The following is a 14,270-nucleotide window of genomic DNA, read 5'->3' as shown; positions in this document are numbered from 1 at the left end:
GCTCAGGAGTGACACCTAATTTATTGGTTACCACTGGTTTCTTGGCCCTGCACATCACAAGGGGACCTAGAAATCTTCTCTTAGTATGAGCCGATTATGGGGGGACAGTAATGCTGTCACTGACTGTTATTTACTGCGACCCAGACTTTGGAACAGGTATGCCAGACCTGGCAGTGTCTGGCCCCAAGAGGGATCACATACCTATTGTTCTTCCTGTATGACTGCCTAGCCCTGAACTCACAGATTTCGCTCGAAGCCTGGAAGCCAGGATATTGAGAACTGCTTCCTTTGCACATCTCCCGGGCATACCTTTGAGAGTCCTAGGTCTGTTTCTGTCAGCTTCAATTGTCTAAACTAGAGGATGGTGCTTTTTGCCTTCCCTGGGGGCACTGCGGAATGAATGAAGAGATTACCTGTGGGGAGGTCTTTATTCCTGAGGATTTTTCTTGCCCTTGTGCATCTCTGCTCCTGAATTTTGAGCTTGGTGTTGGTAGGATCTCCTGGGTCACCTCCACAGCAATAATATAATGTGGCTGATGGAAGATCAGAGAGCTGGAGCCAGACTAATTTGAGGAACCAGGTGGGCTTGTAAACCGTTATTATTGATGAAGAATGACTTACTGGCTATTTACAGACAGCCGTTTTCCTGTTCAGTCTTGTTTTGTGTGTGTGTGTGTGTGTGTGTTTTAACAGACTTTTTTTTTTTTTTTATTGCACTTGAGGATTCTTTGGTAATGTCTTCTGATTTACCACTTGTCTGTGTTTTTAATATCAAGGAGGAACATAGATTGAAGTGATTGCCTTTGGTAGCAACTTTAGTGGTGATGGGTGTGGAGTTACTAAAATTTATAGGCATGCTGGTTTTGCAGCCACACTTTGCTTGCGTTGGACGGGCTTATAAAAGACACCGAGGAATGCGAAGAGAGAGCAGCTACCAAATTGTGACAGGAAATCAACCATGCAGATGTTTTTTTTTAATGTTCTGTTTGCTAAAATTCACATTTATGTTTACAATATTTCTTGATGACACTGTCGCCCAATAGCCGGCCCTTAGCGCGCACCACCACTTTCATCTATACTGATGAGGGGAGAGAAGGGGAGAAGATGACTGACATTTATTGAAGTCCCAAAGTATGGGCAGCCACGTGCCGGGTGTTTCACACCCATGTATTCTCCTCGAATCCTCGCAACAAGCTCCAAAGGTAGCAATTCACCTTTCTCTTCTTCCCCAGCTCCCTTTATAGTGGGGAAGTTGGAAGTTAAATAACCTGCCCAAGGTCACATAACTCTCAGAGCCAGAGAGAGGCATTATTTGAACCATGCCATGCTGAAACCATGTTTATCCTATTGAACAAATTAACTTCCCCAGCACTCACAGGGTGTGACATGTCATCAGTCAAATGTTTGGATTGTTCCTTCTCCTGACCTCATTTATTTGAATAATATTTTATTACTTGTCAAGTGTGTCATGTTCATCATTGTAATCGTATCACTTTAGCCTTAGAACAGCCCTAGGAAGTCTGGAAAGCTGGTGTCCTGTCCCCACCGTACAATACTAAAAAGGGGTTTGGAAAAGTTAGGTCACTTTCCCAAAAGGTCAGCTGGGGCTGTCTCCAAAGCCAACACTCTTTATCCCTCAAATCACTCCTCTCCAAACGCACGAGCCAGCAGAGTTCATTTTCATGGCAGCTGGGCGTGATGAATTCAATCCTAGGCAACTATATGGGTACTTGCTACACTACTTGTAATGAACGGAGACAAAGCAGTTAGCCACAGATTACAATGCCACTGTGGTCCCATGACAAATGACAAGGAGGTTGCAGTAATGAAATCTTATTACCGCAAGTAAAGGGAGCACATCTGAGGTCTAGCACAGCCGCTGTTACCACCGTGGGGGAACACGATGGGGCATCTGGGTAAGGGTCTCCACGGACATTGGCGGGAGCTCTTGCGGGATTAAGACGATCTCTCTGAAGCCTTGATTACAGTGGCAAATGTGTGGTGCCTCCGATAAGGACCAAATATTTATTCTGGCAGAGATTAAATCTTTTCTTCCCTCAAATCTATTATGGATCTTGCAGAAAATCTGCCCAAGAACATATCTCGCTGATCAGCCAACTCACTGAGCCAGAACTGTACTGTGCCGCTGCTGTGGCTGAAAAGCTGCAGAATGCTGGTTTAAAGGTCTCCTCTCTACCTAAAACTGCTCTCCACCCCTGATTAATTAGTGACTCAGAGGTGAATTGAATCACCAGCAGCCCTTTCCGTGCGCCCAGGATTTATATAGTGGTTTCTCATTGAAGAACAGTGGTGCAATAAACAGCCCACGTTTGTGGGGTGGGCAAAGGAGTAATGGTGTCTACACTTATGGCTTCTTAACTCCTCTGGTTCTCTCATTCCGCTAAACAGGTTATGACTCAGGTTACTATAACCTTGCTTATTTAGGCATAAGGATGAGTAGTTTCTAACATGTATGCACCTACCCTTAGAAAAGGAGGCCGGTGCTTTAAGTAGGGGAAAGCAGAAAAATCACAGTATCATTTCTGAATTTTTAGAGAATGAAGGAGAAAGAATAAAATGATCCATCACAGTATTAATTATGGGCATGAAAGATGCAAAAGAACCCATCATCAATTTCATTTCTCCATTTTAATGCAGGTGCTTTGTTCAGCGCTGGAGATGGAGATGTAGGGGGTGGGGGGAAAAGCACCCTGAGAACACAGTGTCCCAATAAACAGGGATTTACAAAATCATAAGTACATTTAGTCCCCATTTGGGAGGGTACCTGGATTCCTTTTCGCGGAGAACAGAACATGGGGATTGCACACATCGTTCTACATTGTGTGCTGTGCGATCTGAACACAAAGGCAAGGGCAATGTCCACCCCATATCACAGCTATCCTTGCATGTTGAAAGCCGCCTTTCTTAGTCACCTTAGATGGGCTAATTTCTAAAATCAAGACTCCTAGGTACTTGTCCACTCTTCTATCAGGAATAAGATGTGTTCACCTCCTAAAGGAAAATTGGCAAGATGAAGAAAGCCTGCCTTTTGAAAAAAGAAGTGAAGTGTACCAAAGTATCTGGAACCCAATGCCTAAAATCTCACCAGAAGTCTTAATTTACTAACTTGAAGCACAACAAGTGCTATGTTTTGAATGGATTTTTGTTTATAAATGAATGGACCCAATTACTAAATCTGAGTTTCCATGAAATCCTTCCTACACTTCGTTTATGTGCCTTCTGCACTTCTTTTTTCATACGCTTCCTTTTCTTACCCTTTCCTCCCTCCTCCTCCTCTTGCCTGTCCTCCTCCCCCTCCACCTTTTTATTCTCCTTCTACCTCTTGGAAAAGAACAGAGAGGAGAACAGAGACTGTGCGGACAAAGAGAACGTCAGGGTTACCGCTAAATTTCACTGTCCTTAAATGTTCAACCTGTTGCCAATAAGTCAGACAACTAGAAAAACGGAGGAAGATGTCTCCTCCTGCCCCAGCCCATCCCCCCTGATGTGCCGTGCACTGTGATACCTTCTGGGAGATTGACAGAGATGGATTAAATCTGACCAGTAAGCTTACTTCCGTTTTGTGTCTCATTGTGAATACTATTTCCAACTCTTAGTCGTAACCAATGACTAGAGGAGAAAAGTAAGAATTTTAATAGCATTATTCATGTTTCAGTGTTTCTGGCACTTCTCGGGAAGCAGATGATGCCGTCACCTCTACCTTTCCCATCATCATCACCTCCATTGCCAGAGTGTTTCTCTTCTGGAATTCATTGTATTTTCCTTCCCAGAAGTCTTTTTGGGGGGAGCCGTTGAGGTTCTCATTTGCTATGTAGTGTACAGCTGCTGAATATCAAATCCCTCTTGGGATGAGCCTTAGGAATAAGGGCACACGTGTGAGAAGAGTACCAGTCATCTTACCCTGAAAACCCCAGCTCGGTTTCACTGGCCTCTCCTAAGGATACGTTTCCTATGGGTTTGAGACTTAACACGGTGTGTCCTCAGGTGTTGATCTAGAATGCTAGCCTCTATGCTGTTGCCTGCTCATCATGCATTGTACCCCTCCCCCCTTGGCCTTGATCACCGCCCCCCCCCGAAATGCACAAGTATGCTTATATTTCCTCTTTAGTCCTAAATCCAAACTGCGAGGTGATCTAGGCTCCAGTGTCTAATTACCTCCCCTAGAAAACAGGCTTCGTTCCTCTCACAGAAATGTACTTTGCAGTGTCACTGCCCAGCTCTTACGTGGTTCTGTGGTTTCCAGCTTTGATATCTGTGGAGAGCAATCAAATGATGTAACCTGTGCAAGGGCAGCCCGTGAGAGCAATCTGGGTGGCTTTATACCATTGGCTTTTATGCTGCAGATGAAAGCCCACGGAGAAATGTAAGCTACTATTGTTCCCTTCATGCAGACAGCTCCCTCTGGGTATCTACAGGTTTCCTGCCAGTTGGAGGATCCACTTTAAAGAGAACACTTTGCGGTTGGTGCTAACTATGCTTTTTGTGTTTCCTTATCCTAGGAACAGGGGAAAATTGGAGTCGTCTTCAATATTGGCACCGTTGACATCTCTATCAAGGAGGAGAGAACCCCCGTCAATGACGGTAAATATCACGTGGTGCGCTTCACCAGGAACGGTGGCAACGCCACACTCCAGGTGGACAACTGGCCGGTGAATGAACATTACCCCACAGGTACGTGTTGTGCACTCCGTGATTACGCGCTCTCTTCGGCTCTCCCATTCTTACTCCTAAGTGGCAACTTTTTCATGACTGTCCCTATATCATAAAACACTGATCACTAAGCCCATCAATCATGTTTTTTTTTGTTTTGTTTTGTTTTTGTTTGTATGAGAAGAGTTATCACGTCAGGGCTTGGTTCGGTGTAGGGAGCTTCTGGAGACTTACTAACTATGCACTGGACGCTTTTCGTCAACCTGACATACTACCCAACTGGCTCATACTAAAGACAATGGCCTTAGGTTTTCCAGGGTGTTGCAGGTGATGACCAGGGGAGGGATGGGGTGCCATCTCCATCGTGAGCTACTGTTGATGATCACAGAATAATCCATTTTTTAAAAATCTGGACTCTATGGTACCGTTTAGGCAGGCGAGGTTGAAGGTACAGATGGTCAGAGATTTCAGAAAGACTGTAAAAGGAAGTTTACTAAAACTTAAAGTGATGAATATCAAGTCAGGGTAACGATGAGAAAAAAATGAAGAGTGAGGTTTCATTCATTTGGTTGACTTGGCCAATTTTTCCTTTCATTAACGCTAAGCCTGCTTTGCTATTCAGAGATTAGTCCTAGTAGGCATTTTAATAGCAAGCATGCTGGTGTGGGAGGGAGAGGGGTTAATCATCTGTTTAAATTTTATGGTCAAGGAGCATTTGCCAAACTCCCAGAGCCAGATGGCCAAATCAAGGGCAATGGGAGGACAGGTTTCCTTCTTTTAAAGAGATCATTCAGATCATCCTTTAGCGTTCCCTCTTATATCTCACCTCTCCTAGCAAGAGAGTCCTGAACCCTCATCATCAAAGTTCCAGGAAAGGAAGGGAAAATACTTTGGCTGAGGGCCTTTGTTCCACAATGGCATTGTCACTTGGTGGATGCAAGAGGCTAGCTCAGAATATGGAACTTTTCACTAATGTTCACTCTCTCTCTCCTACGCTTCAAATTCCCCATAATTCCCTTACTGCCTGCCGTCCTCTCACTTCCTTAATAGTGAAGTAGGCGCAGGGATAAGGGAGCCCAAAGCACATTTTCAGAAGTTTTTAAGAGCTGTTTAGCTAATTATCATCACATTTGGGAGAAATACAGAAAGTAAATTTGTCTATTTGTGGCCCAAGAATTTTGAATGACCCGAAGGCTATCATTTTCACGCCTAATTCAGCATTAATTTTCTTTAAAAGCCAATCAGAAGTAATGGTGCTACTACTCACTCCCCCTCCCCCACCCCCAAATAGCCAGTCTTCCTGTGACTGGTTTAAGGATTATAGGAGCATCTACAAAAAGCATACAAGACTCCCAAGCTATTGATATGAAAAGCCCCGCCTACCCATTTATCTACCATCTCAGTATCCACACAATATCCAGCTCAGCCTTTGCTGGGAGTCTCTTGTCATACACTTAGTACTTCTCAGATTAAGGCACAAAAATGACCTTATACGTTTATCTATGAGCCTTTGAAGACAGCCAGAGGTGTTAGCAGCGGCTATGAATTCTTATCATCATCCAAATTCTTTAGGCACTAATAGACCTGATTTTTAAATGTTTTGTGCTTACACTCTGAGAGATGGGTGGACACGGGAATCCAAATAGCCTGAGATCTGAAAAGCTGTTCATCTGCTTATCAGAAAATTCGCTCTCCATGCGTGTTATCACTGGCCCCGCTAATGCTGCTGTAGGGTTGGTTGTTTCTATTAGGAATTTCAGAGATTTCTAAATTGATGTTAACCACTTGCCCTGAGCCAATATAGAACCCATGAGTTTGCTGAAGACTCTTTAATGGTCATTTAAAAACCACAGTAAGAAAACCAGTGACCCTGGCTGTGTGCCTGTCTCTTTATATCTTTGGTTCCAGATTATGGGTTGCTAGCTATGTTTTCAAAACAGAGTAAACTTTTCTTGAATGGCATTGCTTACCATTGAAAGCGATTACTAGTAGCTACTGGTAACCGTTACTTAGGAATAATAAGTATTATCACAACCGACACAAGGCAATAGAGCGGTTGTAAGTGTGGGCTTTGGAATCATCTGGCTGGAGTTGGTGCCCTCAGCTGTGAGTCTAAGGCAGCCTGAGTTAAAACCTCGAAGGGCCCTGAGCACTGAATTATTTGGTGTCTCTCCCCGTATGCAATTCAGCAGTATACCATAAAATAAGTGTAAGAATTTCTAATACTCTTGATTTGGGGGATGATCACTGTGATGCTTCAGAAATAGTATTCTATTCTTTCGCCCCACATTCTCCTCTTTTACTCTGTTTTCTTGCTTCTCTAAGTGTGTATTCTTCCTATGTGTCGATCCAGTGTCCCCTCAATAACTTTAAGCAAGCTGCTTAACCTCTGAGCCTCTGTTTACTGGTCTATAAAATGGGATTGTGTTAATACTTACTTTCCAGGGCTAATGTGCAGATTGAGTGAATGTATATAAAATGTTAGTTAAGTCAGAGAGTGACCAAATATTTAGGTAGCATTGTTTTACTATGATGTCTTCACTCATACAATTTTCTTCACTGTGGCCATTAAATAGCCCACAAATTAGGTAGGTTTGACATTCTTGTTCTCCATTTCAAATTTAAAAAGAGACCCAGGAAGATGCTATGATTTTCCTAAGGTCACATAGTAAATGTGGGACAGGACTAAGACCATGTTCTCCTGTTCTCAACTGGACACAATTTCCACTCTTGTTCCCACAAAAATTGGGGGATGTTTTGAAAAATGCATGGGTAGAAATGAACATCTCTCTTCTTATGTCATTTTAAACTTACTCCTTTTATTTAAAGTGTCCTAATACACAGGTCAGTACCAATAACCATACAAAGGTGGTTATTATGAGGTGTGGAGTCGAAAATCCTTTTAAAAAGAAAAGGTTTTTTAGCTGTGCTAAAAGGCTCCTTTGTAATACGCCCAAGCTGTCCTCCTGACAACAATAACAATGTGCTTCCATGAGGCGATTCAAAGAATACTGAGTATTTGAACTAGTAATCATCATACTTCATTGCCTGGACTGAAAAGTGGTAAATGGAATGTCCAACATTCTAGTTTTATTTCTAGTTTTCTTTTTTTTTTTAACGGGTAAACATTCACTTGGAACAATCTAGTTTTAAAAATTTATATTTTTATTTTTGAGAAAGCGTGAGAGAGAACAAGAGTGGAGAGCCGTGAGGCCAGGTCAAGGGGCAGAAGGAGAGGGAGAGAGAGAGAATCTTACATAAGCTCCATGCCCAGCGCAGTGCCCGACTTGGGGCTCCTGAAGCTCATAACTCTGAGATCATGACCTGTGCTGGAATCAAGAGTTGGACTCTTCACCAACTGAACCACCCAGGCACCCCCAATCTAGTTTTATATTCCACTCTTCCAAGACTTCTTGGGAGTGGTCACCTTTTGATCTTTGGATACCTTATTTTCTCTCCCTCCTGCCTCCCTGCGCTACTGAAAGGATCCACTTAACTAAATTTAAAGCATCATTAGAGCAATCTGGCAATGTTTGATTTATATTAAACCATAAGATTAAAATACCCCCTGTATCTGGGCATCAGAGAACAAAGACATCTGGTTGGGCAAGCTTGACACAATTTCTGCAAAAGGGATGTATCCTTTTTCCACGCTACCCTCTTTTATTGATAGTGATAAGTATAGAAACTCTCTAAAGGAGTTCAGTTGTGCTACTTGTCTATTGCTAATGTTTAAACAGTTAAGAAGTACGGAGGAGTTCCTACAGAATATTTGCGTAAGTTAGCTCATTTTGAGGGCATGTTCTTAAAGAACCGTTCCCGCTCAACAGGTCCCTGTGTATCAGGATGATGAATGGGTCAACTCCAGAATCTTCTCCTCTCCTGGACACTCATAGGATTTTATGTGACTCTCCTGAAGCATCCCAGTGTGACATATTTAGAAAGCAGCTGGGCCCAGGGCAGGCAGCATTGGCTTTTTGTGAATCAGGATGGATCCAAAAGAAAAGTAGTTCTATAGCTATTGGGATCTTATATCACTTAATACTGGGTATAGAACGCAAAAGCAACTTCTTTCTTTGAACCTGAAAATAGAAAGCCTACGGAGCAGGAGAGGGAGGTAAAAGCAGAATCAGCCCAGAGCTGGCATCCAGGCACAGACAAATGTTCCTTATGAAGCCTCTGATTACTGTCTTGACACAATGCAGTGGTGGTGACAAGGGAGGGGAGGTGAAAGGCATCTTAAACATGAGGAGTTAATTTTAGCCCCAGCTCTAGGTCCCCTGGGAGGCTGAGCTGACTAGGATTGTTCAAGAGCCTGTCTACCATGCCTGGGTGGCTGGCTGTGTCACTAGGCCTACTGGAACCCTGAGTGTGGAGGGGAAAGAGGCTTTTTGGGTCAGAGACGGGCTTCCTGGAAAATGAAGGCTGACGAGCAGCTCTGATGTGCAAGACTTTCCATCTTCCCACTGCAGACGGTGCTGAGGAGAGCAGGGTCTCAATGGTTTTTTTTTTTTTTTCTTTTTTTCTTGGTATTGCATACCAACTCATTTGAAGAGCTCTTTATTGGATTCCCCTTTTTTTTCAGTCAATAAAATGCCCCTGATGACCTGAGCTTCAATGCTATCCGACCATCCAGCTCAGAACATGAAAAGGATGGAGAAGTGGCTCTCCTTCTAAGACAGTCAATTAGAAAACTCCTTATAATTGAAGGTGTCCAATCCCATAGAATCTTATCTTTATAGGTATTAAAAGCAAAAACATTGCTATTGTGCTTAGTGATGTCGCAAGTGAAATAAGAGAGGTTTCCTTGTCCACATCTCATCTTAGATTACTGAGATTTTGAAGGGTTAAAAACAAGTCCCTGTACTTGACATGATGCTGAAATTTTTCCTGTATTGGGTTTTCATTAATTCCTACCCAGGAGGTTTTCGTTCCTTTTTCTTTCTGCCTTTGCCTGCAAACATTTGAGGCCTTGCCAGATTTGAAGCCCACATTAAAACAAGCCCCATCTACTTGGTCATTCATCCGTTCAGAACTAGTGTTACTTTCAGTTCAACTGGAGGAAGGAAAAAAAAAAGGGGATAAAAACCGCAACATAGATAGTGACGCCTGCACGGGGAATAACAAATAAAATATGATCAAGAGAGAGCTGTATTTGAACCTGACTGTAGAGACTGTAGAGATACAATGGCAACGAGAGAAAGGATTGCTTAATGAATGTGTTGGAGCATGGCGCGGTACATTTTGAAACCATCTTATAAATAAGTTCTTCGAACATTGGGTCACAGAATGTATCAGTTAATCAATCAAACTAGGGCATCCCTAGGATTCTGACTGCTAAATAGTCCGGCTTGTCAGGAACAAATTAGGATACACGAGTAAGTGAGTTTCTACTTCCGGGGAACTTTCAACTTGCTGAGTGAGGTTGGTCTTTGGCGAAAAGATGTATAAAATTCCTTTCAGTGGATTTTCTTTACAAAGCAGTGTTCTTTAACTTGGCTATGAATGAGATTCTCTTGGGAACTTTTAAGAAACTGCCAGTTCTCAGGTCCCAGATACAGGTAATCGGATCGGTCTGGGGCGTGGTCCGTGGACCAGCAGCACCGGAATCACCCAGGAGCTTGTGAAAAATGGGGCATCTTGGGCCTCTCCCCAGACCTAATGAATCAGAATTTGCATTTTAATAAGATACTCAGGTGATTCATGTGTAGTGTCAGGTTTCAGAAGCACAGGTCCTGGCATCAATAGTTTTTGTTTTTGTTTTTTTTTAAGATTTTATTTATTCATTTGACAGATAGAGATCACAAGTAGGCAGAGAGGCAGGCAGAGAGAGAGGAAGGGAAGCAGGCTCCCCACTGAGCAGAGAAGCAGAGAGCCTGATGCGGGGCTCAATCTCAGGACCCCGGGTACCACGACTAGCCAAAGGCAGAGGCTTTAACCCACTGAGCCACTCGGGTGCCTCAGCATCAATAGTTTTTAAAAAGCTCCCATGGTGATTCTATATACAGCTAGGTTTGAGAATCGCTGATACTTAGAAAGCTAAACAGGTCTTTCTCTCTCCTATCAAACTGACTAGCAGCGGGGTCCAACATGGTAGCCACTAGCCCCATGCGGCCACACTTGTGATGTGGCTGATAGGACAGAGGCCTTGAATTTTTTTTTTTTTTTTAAGATTTCATTTATTTACTTGAGGGAGAGAGAGAGAAAGTGAGCACAAGTTGGGGGTAGCAAACAGAAGAGAAGCAGACTCCCCGCTGAGCAGGGAGCCCAACATACAAGACGCTCAAATGTCTGAACCACAGGTAATCCTGAAATTTTATTTTTATTGTGCAATTATTATGTCCTAGGCACTGAAGATTTAAATACATTTTTTTTTTTTTCCCAATTCAGTCCTTAGGCCATTATGAGGCTGGTTAGCTAGTGGCCAGAATCAGGCAACACAGGACTAGAACATACTGTCTCTTGCTTCCTTTTACTTGTTTTATAGAATGTAAATCTCTGTTTACAGCAGTAATAAATTAATGAGCATTTACAAAATCCTATACCTTCTAGACTCAGCTAAGGTATGTTGTCTTGATAACACCAGGGGGTGATCCCCCCTCTTGATTCACTGGATTGTTATCCCAGAGAGGTAGAAATGGCAGATGTCACCATCCTAACCAAAATCATGCATAACATCTTATTTACTTTTGTTAAAAACCCTTGGGTTGTTGTTAGTTTTATTCCCGTTTTACAGATTAGGAGCCATTCAGAGATCTTAGGTACTTGCCTGGAAATCTCTACTTTCTGCCAAGTTAGAAGTGAGCACTTCCCAGTGCATTTGTGACATTTGCTTTCCTCCAGATCCTTGGTTCAACCTCCGGGACTTTGGCAGCCTCTTTCTTTTCACAATTCTCTTTTATCTTCTAGCACCATATTTACGTGGATGGGAAGGGCTTTCTTAGATGCGAGTCTCTTACTGTGGAAAGGTCTTGGGGGATGGGAGAGTGTTGAGAGGGTGCATAGTAGTTTTTTTGTTTTGTTTAATTTTTGTTTTATCCGGCAACCCTTCTTTCTCTTCTGTGAATTCCCAGCCACAAGATAAATAGCCTTGTATCTTAAAAGTTAAATACAATTACTGCTATCAAACCTAGAGCCTTTCTGTCCCTGTAAATGTCTCTTAGAGGCTGATAAGACTTTCAAAGCAAACTGTGGGCTTCTAGCTAATGCTAAAATTAAACCTAACCACCTAGAAGACAAAAAGACAAGAATACATACACATTTATATACACATATATGTTTATACATACACACACACACACCCTATGAAAGAGAGAAGAACATTTGGGATAGACAGAAAAGGAACTCATAAACACATGGCACATGGACACAAGACACATGTCCCTGAGACATTAAGCCAACACATGGCTCAAGGCTATTTATGATATAATAACACACAAAGGAGTCTGTTATCATTATGAAGATTTACATCAGGTAATATGACAGCAGTTATAGTAAATAAAGATATTATTTATCTAGAATTCATTTGTGAATAAGACTGTGATTTTGATATAGAAACTTGTTCATCAAAAGAATAATGTCTCTGGAAACTTCTAGAGGACTTTATGAGGTAAACACCTTAATGGTGGTTTATAGTTAATGATTTTCTCCTCTTTAGTAGACTACCTTGGGATTTAGAGGGGAAGATGGAATTTAACAAAAGGCCCAGGATGATTATTTATTTAACCATATGTTAAAGGATACACATATTATATAGTCTAGGGACTCAGCGACATAGTGATGAGAAAATCGAGGGTCACTCCTAGGCACTCTTTAACTAGAAATGTAAGGAAAAGGATTTCTCAGTTCTTATGAATAATGAGTATATGTATATATTAAACCAAATCTAACACTTTCAAGATGAGAAATACAGTGTGTTCACCTTTCATGTGGTTTTAAAATTATACTCATTTGAAATTAATATGACAGAAAAATACTAATGACATCTTACTCTATGCAAGGCATCTGTAATTAACACACATTCTTTCAAATTAAAACACTTATCAAACATTGCATAATTTCAAAGCTAGCTAACTGAATTGCATTTTTTTTTCCTATTGTCACAGAGAAGCTCCAGTTTAGATAGCAAATAGAAACTCTGGCCTGTAAAATTTACCTTAACTATTAAAATCCAGAATTACTATCCTGACCACAAAATGCAATTACCCTGGACTGCTTTCACTCTGTCTCAGAGTCAGACAGACATCAAATGTCCTCAGAGCCTGTCCAGAAGTATAGCTGTATTTATAGGAAAAGTTTCCAAGTTCAACCTCTTCAGTTTAAGGTTTGTACAAGGTTGCAGGATCCCTGTAGTTACTTAAAGTCTAAAAGGAACATTTAGCTTCTTATGGAAAGGTGGTGCATAAATATCCGATAATACTAATAATATATATTCACATACAGTATGTCGTTTATAACTCTATAAAGCACAGAGGGTAATGAAAGGCGCTCTAAACTGTAGCTCACTCAATCGATTGTAATCATACTGCAGCTGGTCTCAGGGAGATAAAGACCTTCCCCTCCTGGAAAATCCCGTCAATATGCCGGCAGGCTGAAGAAGGGGGACAGGAGGGTCAGAGGAGAAAAGATAGAATGAGTCAAGGAGAAAGAGGCACTTCTAATCTTCAGCTCATGGAGTTAATGTGTCCTGGATGTGATTCCCACTGATAGTTTAGTTTGTTTTATGAGATGCGTTACTTTTCCCCAGGATACTTTTACCGCCTTATGGTAAGTCTGCTAGGTGTTGGCCTAGACGGAAGGCTTTGCCACATGCCAGCGATTGACCCACAGGGCTGCCTAAGAGCGCTTGGGGATGTAGGTGTGTAAGTGGAAAAGGATAATTCAAGCCAAAAGCTAAAAGTTGGGGTGCCTGGCTGGTTCAGTCAGTGCAGAGTCTGCCTCCCACTCAGATCATGATCCTAGAGTCCTGGGATGGAGTCCCACATCTGGCTCTCTGGTCAGTGGGGAGTCTGCTTCTCCCTCTGATTTTGCTCCTTCCCCTGCTCATTCTCTCTCTCTGTCTCTCTCTCAAATAAATAAATAAAATCTTTAAAAATAACAACAAAAAAACAAAAGCTAAAGGTTATATCAAAAGTATATGATGGAAATGAGTTGATAATGGACCAGAAAAAAATTTATATGTCACTTTCAAATAGCAGAAACACTTCAGAAGTCTCTTTACTAACGGATGTTGCCTTTTATTAAAAGGAGATGTTGCTGTGCAGAGGCTTTTGATTTTGATGAAGTCCCAAAAGTTTATTTTTGCTTTTGTTTCCTTTGCCTTTGGAGACATATCTTGAAAGAAGTTGCTGTGGCTGATATCGAAGAGATTATTGCCTATGTTCTCCTCTAGGATTCTGATGGATTCCTGTCTCACGTTGAGGTCCTTTATCCATTTTGAGTTTATCTTTGTATGGTGTAAGAGAATGGTCAAGTTTCATTCTTTTACTTATAGCTGTCCAGTTTTCCCAGCACCATTTATTGAAGAGACTGTCTTTTTTCCACTGTATATTTTTTCCTGTTTTGTCGAAGATTAATTGACCATAGAGTTGAGGGTCCAT

At 41.9% G+C, this 14,270-nt stretch overlaps 1 protein-coding gene across 35 annotated transcripts in view; it reads left to right on the top strand.

Annotated features, from left to right (window-relative positions):
• Nucleotides 1-14,270, top strand: part of NRXN3 (neurexin 3) — a 1,559,048-nt gene that overhangs the window by 1,368,734 nt on the left and 176,044 nt on the right. For all 35 annotated transcript variants that reach the window (XR_009399188.1, XR_009399187.1, XR_009399186.1 and 32 more), the window contains one exon: nt 4,521-4,692. Coding sequence is in view for 31 of the 35 variants with exons in the window: in XM_059373628.1 (XP_059229611.1) it covers nt 4,521-4,692 (172 nt within the window). In the remaining 4 variants the exon portion in view is untranslated. The remainder of the gene's footprint in view (nt 1-4,520; nt 4,693-14,270) is intronic.

Source organism: Mustela nigripes, chromosome 13 (genome assembly GCF_022355385.1).
Source record: "Mustela nigripes isolate SB6536 chromosome 13, MUSNIG.SB6536, whole genome shotgun sequence".
Classification (NCBI taxonomy): Eukaryota; Metazoa; Chordata; class Mammalia; order Carnivora; family Mustelidae; genus Mustela; species Mustela nigripes.
Note: the sequence above shows the minus strand (reverse complement) of the source record. Positions and strands in the feature narration are given on the sequence as shown.